The sequence below is a fragment of the Rosa chinensis genome, chromosome 5, assembly GCF_002994745.2.
Source record: "Rosa chinensis cultivar Old Blush chromosome 5, RchiOBHm-V2, whole genome shotgun sequence".
Taxonomy (NCBI): domain Eukaryota; kingdom Viridiplantae; phylum Streptophyta; class Magnoliopsida; order Rosales; family Rosaceae; genus Rosa; species Rosa chinensis.
This window is the reverse complement of record NC_037092.1, coordinates 73,556,332-73,565,596: the sequence shown is the minus strand read 5'-3', so window position 1 is coordinate 73,565,596 and position 9,265 is coordinate 73,556,332. Positions and strand designations below refer to the sequence as shown.

Sequence of the window (9,265 nt, the reverse complement as noted above, 5' to 3'; positions counted from 1 at the left end):
CTTGAGCTGTAAAATATTCTGCTTGTTTGCATCAGCAAATTTCAGTTTGAGTCTAGTCCATAAGTCCTGAGCTGATTTACTACCAACGGCACATGTCATAGCTACTGGGCTCAGGGTTTGACCTGTGTCTTCCAAGAGATAAACTCAACAGAAATAGTGCTTGAACTCCCATCAGAGCCACGAATAAACTGAGGTGGACATGGATTTGTGCCATCAACAAAGCCAAACAGATTTTGGCCCCTAAGAAATGACTCCATCCGAAACAACCAGGTAGGATAGTTTGTTTCATCAAGAAGAATGTTTGGTAGGAAAACTGTGGTTGATTGAGTGGTATGAATCTGATTTGGAAGAGTAGATGTAGTCATGGTTGTAGGTTGTACACACTAAGGTTTCAATGTATGGATCTAAGTGTAGGCAAGTGTATTAGCAAAGTTATAGCTTAAATTGCAAAGTTAGGGTTTCTCAAGGAAACTTGTGGATCTGAACGAATCTATCAACTGTTATCAAGATTGCAAATATCAACATGCTCATTATGAAAAACCAAAGCTTCGAATTAAGAACAAGTATGAGTTGCAGCAGAATCACATAAACTTCGTCAAAAAAATTTGGACTAGAAAATCTTCAGAATCAAAGAACGAACTTATCTGAAACAAGAACAAGCTCAATCCGAGCTTTGATGCTCCAAGCTCAATCCGAGCATAGAGTAGTGAGATTTGATGCTCCAAGGTCGCAGCCTGAGCTTTGATACCATGAAAACTGAAAAGCAAGCTTGAAGATGAAGCAAAATAGAGTGAAAAGAGAGAAAGCTCTCTAACTGTATTATACCAAAATTGAGTTGTTGAGATCGTTACAGGGTTTATATAGTAGCTGGAGGATAAGAGGGATAAAGGACACGTGTCAGCTCATAACACATCCTGAGCTAATTACTAACAGAAACTTAATTAGTAGAAAACACGTGACTAATCCTAATTAACAGAAAACACACAAAAGAGGACTAATGAGTTGTGGTAATCATGCTATATGGTTAACACTTGTGATAACAATTACCCTACCCAACAATTCCAAATATATTCCAACAATCAAGGGTAATAATACTCAAAATTGGGTGACTCGAGAACCACAATCTAAGAAATCCAAATTGAAATAGAGATATGCAATGGGTAAATTCCACCATACTCATGCCATAAAAATAAAAAATAAAAAATAAAAAAGTAAGTCTTTCTCATTTCATTGCATATTCCAAGTAACTTGCTGCAGGAACATATATGAGTACGAGTACTTGGTTGGTTAAATAATAGTGCAATGGTAATTATCACAAATGAGTTGACGATGATCGATCTTCCTCCAATGGGATCCTCTTAAATTAAAACAAGAGCTACCCAACTTATTTAAGTATATATATGCTGGTGCAGGCACGCGTTTTCACGGCCGAACATATAGTAGAATTTGGAAATGCATACTTAATTCATAGATATGGAAAAGGCCGGGGCCTGCTTTTATTGGTTTGATTATACGAAGAGTTATGCAGTCGGATAGAGGGGATTGATAGCAAGGCCGCACATACCCTCTGGGGCATTAATGTTTCTACGAATTCTCATATATCCACTTTCACCCCAACGCTGCCCCCATGAGTTCTTTATTAACCAATAGGGGGTTCCATCTTCAATCGTCCCGTAGCCAATGACCGTGACGGCGTGGTCTTGCTCCGTCCCACAATTGCCGGAGAACACCCCACTGCCGTACATCTGAAACTCTTGTCCATAAGCAGAAATGGTAACCGATACTGGTTGCATGGCCACAGCCTTCTGTAGATCGTTTTCACTTCTGGAAGGGACGCGTTCATAGTTAGTGATCCGTGCTGCATGCTCACTTTCCTTGTTAGTATCGCATGTTCCCATGTCTGTTGCCTGGTACGGGTAAGTTTCTTCTCGAGCGAGTCCTCCGTTTTGTACTACGTAGGAATAGGCGTATTCTAAGTAACCACCCTTGCACCCAGTGTTCTGATGATTGCAGTCCACAAGTTGCTGCTCGGAGAGTGAGATCAATTGGCCTGTTTTGATTTTGGTTAGCCCTTCCACAGTTGCTGCTACTGCAAATGCCCAGCAAGCACCTACATGTATATATACAAAAGTTAGTAACAAGGGATAATATATCATCGATCAAGGAGGTTTGACGTATGCATGGCTTCATATATATGCATGGTGTGATTCACTTACCGCATTGACTTTGATACTTTATGGGGGTGACAGCTTGTTGTTCCCTCCAGTCCACGGTAGTTGGAATATCAGTAGCAGCCAAGCTTTGGTAGCTAAAATTGGATGACGTTGAACTTAAGCCGGGGGGGGTTCTGTATCCGGTATAATGTCTCCGGAATTCTTCGTTGGTCATATCCGCAAAGCTGTTGATGTTCAACTTGTAAGTCTTATTCCCTTCATTGTTGAACTTCTCCACGTATTCGACATTCTTCCTGAAGATGCCGAAACGCCTTTCCTTCTCAGCCGCATTGGGGTAAACGCGTCCATGCTTTGCCATCCATTGCTCATGTTTTTCTGCAATGGAAGATTCGTACAATGCATCGGATGTGGCTTGAGAAGCCAAATTCCCTAAGATGATGAATATGGCACTGATCACATGGTTTCTTTTGAAATCCATTGTTCGATCACAAAGCAGTACTGAATTACTGTAACAATGGTTTCAAATTTTAGCTGTGTAGAAGCAAGCATACTATCGTGGGATTTATATAGGGGATAACCATCTGTCTAGCTATGTGTAATTTTGACGAATGTAATTCTAGATTGATAATTGGGAACGAGGTTTCCGCCCTACCGTCCAAAGTTGATATCTTTTTTCTTAGTCCAACTTGGCAACTTCTGCGTGAAAACTCAAGCGAAAAAAACTTCCGTGTGAAAACTAGTACCAATGACTTCAAATTGATGGCGTCTTGGCATTGATTTGCGCAAAATATTCTGACGACCCTACAGGCTACAGGTCTTCCACCAATGAAGTAGTCCTTACTTCATTACCTTTTTTACGTGGAATTGTTGCTTGTTCATCAAACTTCAACATCCATAATTAACTATAAGATTCTTGATGCGATTTTGAGTTTTCGTGGTGGTGCAAGACGTTTTTGAGTTAGACGTCGCTGCTAGCTGTCAAAGTCCCCAAGGTAATGAATATGGCAATAAACACAAGGTTAATGCGTTGAAAAGCCATTGTTCACAATTTTAGTACCGGACTACCGGAGGCCGGGTTACGTACGTACCTTTGTAACAATGGCTTGTTTTATGAAGTGATTGGCAAGCAACCTGTGAAGAAGAGAGTATTATAGTTTACATATGAGAAACCTAGCGTGTGAGCAAGTTGATGTTTTCGTTTCTTATGTGGAAAATTGGCACAAATTTCTGTATACTTCTAAACATACAAGTGATGTCTTTTCAATAAGTACAAATTAAAGTCCAAATTTCTGTGCTCAATTTCTAAAGACTTGGAAGTTGATGTACTCCTGCTAATCAAGACTTGGCGTCTAGTACGTGACTATCTATATATTGCCTGTAATTCGGTTTAGTGACTGCCTCTTGGTGCTTCTGGAGAATGTGAGCTCCATATTTTGTTATTGCGCTTTTAGCGTTAGTTATATATATATATATATATATATATATATATATATATATATATATATATATATCTGTGTGTGTGTGTCCATATATATATATATATAGGATTTTGCTCAGGAACGGAGGTCCGTTCCTTAACTAAGGAACAAATTTCCATATTTTGATCATTTTTTATTATATATATATTTGCATTTTAACCGTTCAGTTTTTAGGTCCTAATGTATAGATCACTTTTGCAAAATTTCAGTCAATTTGATGATTGTTAAGGTATCCAAAACTACAATTTACATGAACGAATCAAATCTGTCCAACCTGAACCGTTCGTGTTTATAATAGTAAATTGCAATTTTGGATGCCTTAACGATCATCAATTTAGCTGAAATTTTGCAGAAATGATCTATACATTAGGACATAAAAAATGAACGGTTAAGATGTGAATATGTGGCGAAAAGTGGTCAAATATGGAAATATGTTCCTTAGCTAAGGAATGGACGTCTGTTCCTTAGACTGACTCTGTGTGTGTGTGTGTGTGTGTGTTTGGCTCGACCAAGTTTGGCTAGCAAATAGTCTTTTTTACAAATGTGTGCGCCATGCCAGCACCGTGGGGTGTGATCATCGGGGCGTCCTTTAACATGACTTTTTCTTCAAACGCTGCAGACGAGGAGAGCACTAACCTCATTACAGGGTTCTTTCTTCTGCCTTACGGATAAGGACTTTTGTTGTGATCTTCTGAATCACCGAATCGATACTCAACATTGTAGGTTGAGCGATACTCAACATTGTAGGTTGGGCAAAGCAATCACCGGAAAGTAAGAGAAAGCACAGGGTTTGCTAAAGCATAATCTTTAGCTTCGCTGGGTTGTTGGGGCGTTACCCTAGTTTCATTGATTTCAACAAGATTGAAGGCCGGTTGTTCCATAGAGACTTTGAGTAATCTGAGAGATTAGTTGATTGAGACATTGCCGTTGTTTACCCTTGAAACCTGGTATATATACCTAGGGTTTCTGTAGTTCCTTGCCATAGAAGAATTATTGAATGAATATTCCTAATTGGTTTCTGCCACTTAAATCCTATAAGGGCTCGTTTTCCTCATGGACTCTAGAATGGGCGAAGTTGTAACCCAAAACCATAGCAGACTTATTTTTTTGCCTCAGGTATCGGCCCGCTACGCTTAATCCTCTGAAGGATATTGCCAAAAATACTTTGGGCTCAAACAATATATATATATATATATATATATATATATATATATTGTCAATGGCTCCTTTTAGTGTTGTAATCCTACTTGTAACACTTCCATTCCATGCAAGGATTCAAATTTCAATTTCGGTACTTCAAATTTAAGGAAATTTGGGAGAATTAAAGTTTTGATTTTGGTGAAAGTTTCCGTTAAAAATAAATAAAAAATCATATTAATTGTATTTATAAAATTATATTTTTAAATGAAACGTACTTTGACTACTTTCACATAGACTAAAATATCTTATAATAAACCTATTTACAATGTAACATCTCTAAAGTTGTATATCCATAATAGAATTATGATATTTAATATGGATGAATAATTAAGTGGTAAGTTGCTAAACTAAAATTATCATCTATGCGACTATATGTAATTATAAATGCGTTGTATGAATGTATTTAATTCTTTTGTGATGGCTACAAACCCCATGTGAGGCTTGGCCATCACGTCTTTTTCACTAATAATTATAAAATTGTTTAAGGACATCTAATTTATGTGTCTGGCCCAAACTCTAGTGAATTGTTCAAGTTGTAATAGGGTTGGCTTGGGGAGGAAATGAGGGGCGGAAGCTTGAGGAAGAAACGGTGGTGATGGTGATGTTGTTCATGGCAAGCTAGAACTAAAAGATTTGTGTGGCCGTAACATTGGAATTTGGTGCACAATTACTTTGAAGAAATAGTGAGGTATTATTGTTTTGGTATATGAAAGATAACCGGGCATACAAAAAGTAAAAGAAGATGATGCGAGTACTTGTAAGACAATATTTTGCAACTCCTACATTTTTCTTTTTTATTCCTTCGATAGAAGGGAAGATAAGATTGAAATCATACAACATACAGGTATCACAAAGCAAAGAACAAATACAGAAACTAGAATGTAACAGAAAATACTGTGATAACGTGGAGTGCTTGTGCCACATTAAAAAAACAGAGACCTGGTTTGGGCATTTTCAACCATTATTAATTGATTTTGATTGTGAATCTCTAATTACTTCATTATGGCATCAGAGTTAGTTTGCTCACGTTTGAATACTCAATAACCAAACGTACTTCAGGTTACTAAATATAAATTGTTCACGTGTATGCCTTAAAACTCATCATACGTAAAAGGACATGCGAGAATGTAGATTGTTATCCATATTTCACTATGCCAATAACCTCATCAGACGACAGAGCTCAGACGACAGACAGGTTGGTTTCTGTCGTCTGATATAATTTAACGACAGACAGTGTAAAAACTGTCGTCTGAATATAGCAACATACCATGGTAAGTTAGTTTTGAGAATTAAGTTTATTTTCAAACAACAGTTATCTGTCGTCTCGTCAAAGAAGATAAATTGATTTCGTTTTGGGTCGTAGCTTCTTTTTTTTGTTTGTATTCAGACAACATATATCTGTCGTCTTGTCAAAGGAGTAAATTGGCTTTGGATTTTGTTGGAACTATTTTTAATGATTTCTCTCTCCCCGACAAATTTATCAAACCAAAAAGAATGGTTTCGCGCTGCACAATTTTCAGATTCCCTCCTCATCCAATTTTCAGATTCCCTCCTCACCCATTCTTTGTCTGACCAATAAAAAAGATAGAACACTATTCCCTCATCTCTAGAAAAACACTCGGCTCACTCGCGTTTTGCTCTCTCTCTCTCTCCTCAAATCTCTTCTTTCTCTCCTCCCAAATCCTTCCTCTTCCTCGCCTTCTCCATTATCGATATCGCCATGACCTTGGCTTCACTATCGGCCTCTTCACTATCCTCCGACACGCACGTATCCGGATAACACTGTGTTCAACCTTATCGCCAAGCACCATCGCTGGGACGACCTCCACCACTTCGACTGTAACCTTGTGAAAGGCAAGATCTCATACTCGATTCAGCGGGCGTTGACAAGCAGCCTCTCAGCTGTGCGCGAATCCAGTTGCCCAATCTTTGGTATCCATCTGATTTAGGGTTTCTAATCCATGTTATAGAATTTTTTTTTTATTCAAACTTGTATGATAATTTCAGTTGTTTGGATTCCAAATTTGATTTATGGGTTTCGTCATTCTTGTTTCTTATTCTTAAATTGAGGTCTGATTCATTCAATTTTGACTTGAGATGGCTTGTTTTCAAGATTTTTTCAGTTTGCAGTTTTGCTTTAAAATGAAGCTTTTTTAGCCATCTTCTGTAGGTATTCTAAATTTCCTTCTATGTTATTTATTTATTCATGTAAAAATTCACTTTTCATATTATTTATTTGCACATTGAAAAGGGTAGTGAACCCAACTCTCTATGCTCAACGATATGGGTATACTGAATGTGAAGTAAGGTTATTGTTCTTCAATGAAATGAATTTGATTTGAAGTGGCCTTCAAATCTGGGTTCTTGTACCGTCTTTTCTATTTCTTTTTTTTAGGTTTCACTTTTTCGGTTGGGTTGGTTGGATCTTTTTGTACAAGTTCAATCAATATTTGCAAAGATCCTGGTAATATTAGTGTTTTATTTTTATTGTCTGTGAATTTATGCCAGTAATAGAGATTTTGGTGCTTTGCAATCACAAAGTTGTAGAGTCCAAGAGAGACCACCCATGGTTGATATTGTTGGGTTGATGATTGATATATGATTCTTTTTAAACCGCAGGATCATGTGGCACAGCAGAAATCTTCAAATAAAAGTGAACCGTATGACATTGCTATTGTTGGAGGAGGCCTGGTTGGCATGGCCCTAGCTAGTTCCTTGGGTAGTTGGTCTTTTGTGTATGTTTTCATCACTTCAGTTGTTTTGTGTGTTGTGTAGTCTATTGTGTTAGATTTGGTAGGCAAGTTGTTCTAATAATCTAGTTGTACTTATGGTTAATATCATCTCACAACTTCATGCTCGTGAATTTTTGGCCTATATGTGCTTGTCTTTGAGATTCTAATGTGTATTCTGACATTTAGAGTGGATAGACTGATGAACTGGTAACAATTACTTTTGTTGCGCAGTTTGTTATCTGCAGATTTCTACAGTGACATACTAATATATGTGTAAGTCTTGGTTCTCACGATTACTTTCGAGCATAGTGTATATGTATGCTTATTCTGGATATGAAACAATTTATTTTTATCTTCTCAGCGATTCTGTGTACTTAGTGGACAATTGCCCCCATGATGACTCTTCCTCGGATGCTCTGTTGTGGTAAATTATTTATGTTATTAGTTTATTTTGGTTTAGTACAGATTTTGCTGCACTGGTGCTTACTAGATTCATGCTCGCTACGTGGTTTATTTGTTGTAGTGACATGATCATTAATTCAAATATGACTAACAAAAAAAGGTCTTGACCATTTTCATTTGAAGCATGTAGGAGCAGTTACATGTTGTAATGATAAATTGATGTAGTAGTAATAAATTCATGTGGTCCATAGCAGTCTACTTGTTTTATAGCAAGAGGAATATATGTTGGTTGATCCACTCTATTATATGGGACACTGCAGGTCAGGAACGTTACCATAGCCGGGCTCCCATGTATTACCACTGTGCAGCTGCAGCTGTTGGTCTATGATATCACAAGCAAACAAGGGTACTAAATTGCTGTGTCCTAAATACGAACCCTACTTCTGGTCAAATGCAAACAAGGGTACTTTTCTATTCTCATTGCTGAGAATTGGTATTCAAGTTTATGAATTTCCTGCAAGGAAGGTAAAGTTTTCAATCAACATCTCAATTTGCCCAGATAAATTCTTTATCAGTAATTTCTTATTTAGATTTCATGCCTTTGTTGTTTAAGTTTACAACTTTGCCATTAATGCTGTGGATTTTAGTTTCCAAATGAAATCCCAGATCCATGTTAATCAAGTTTCTAGATCTTTGGTTAACTTGGTAGCTTAATTTTGCAGTAATGGCTCCTGGGAATTTTGCAGCTTGAATCTTCTATTGCATATTGTAAGTATCTTGTAATTTCAGTTTCGTTATTTGCTTGATTATTGGGATTTTAGGATTATTGTATCCATCAAATCATCAATTGGGTGACTGTTTGAGGGATTTGGGTTATGCCTTATTAAATCTTGGGTGATATTCAATTGCGTAATGGTAGTGGGTATAAGCATCGAAGTCTCTATAGGTTCAAATTTTAATTGTAATCAATTTGTTTTAGGGCATTGAGGATTTGAGTAGATAATTGGAAGAGGGTCTGATTGTAATCAACTTGGTTTCTGTTCAAATTTTGTTTGTAGTTGTTTTGCAATTCAGGAATTAGCTCTCGGTAATCTCTGTCTTCTAATTTATATTATGATATATGAATTCAGGAATTAAAATTGTGTAATTCTTCACAAAACTGTGTAATTTTTATTATGATATATGAATCCAGGAATTAAAAGTAGCGTAATCACTGATTTGTTCTTCTCACTCTTGTAGCTGGATTTGCACTTGGTTATGTTTACGGTGGCTTGGTAAG

At 37.1% G+C, this 9,265-nt stretch overlaps 1 protein-coding gene across 1 annotated transcript; it reads right to left on the bottom strand.

The window, feature by feature from the left end:
- Window positions 1-1,117: 1,117 nt before the first annotated feature.
- On the bottom strand, window positions 1,118-2,702 carry LOC112167430 (zingipain-2). Its single transcript, XM_024304447.2, has 2 exons — window positions 2,217-2,702; window positions 1,118-2,110 (listed from the first exon to the last, which is right to left on the bottom strand). Exons 1-2 carry the CDS (start codon window positions 2,650-2,652, stop codon window positions 1,521-1,523), a joined length of 1,026 nt encoding a protein of 341 aa, XP_024160215.1. The 5' UTR covers window positions 2,653-2,702; the 3' UTR covers window positions 1,118-1,520.
- Between the last annotated feature and the right edge of the window lie 6,563 nt (window positions 2,703-9,265).

What these genes read in the sequence shown, in the direction of transcription:
- LOC112167430 (XM_024304447.2), bottom strand. Translation starts at nt 2,652, where the DNA reads ATGGATTTCAAAAGAAACCATGTGATCAGTGCCATATTCATCATCTTA. An exon ending in AAAGTATCAAAGTCAATGCG is followed by an intron (nt 2,111 to 2,216) that starts GTAAGTGAATCA and finishes ATATACATGTAG; the next exon opens with GTGCTTGCTGGGCATTTGCA.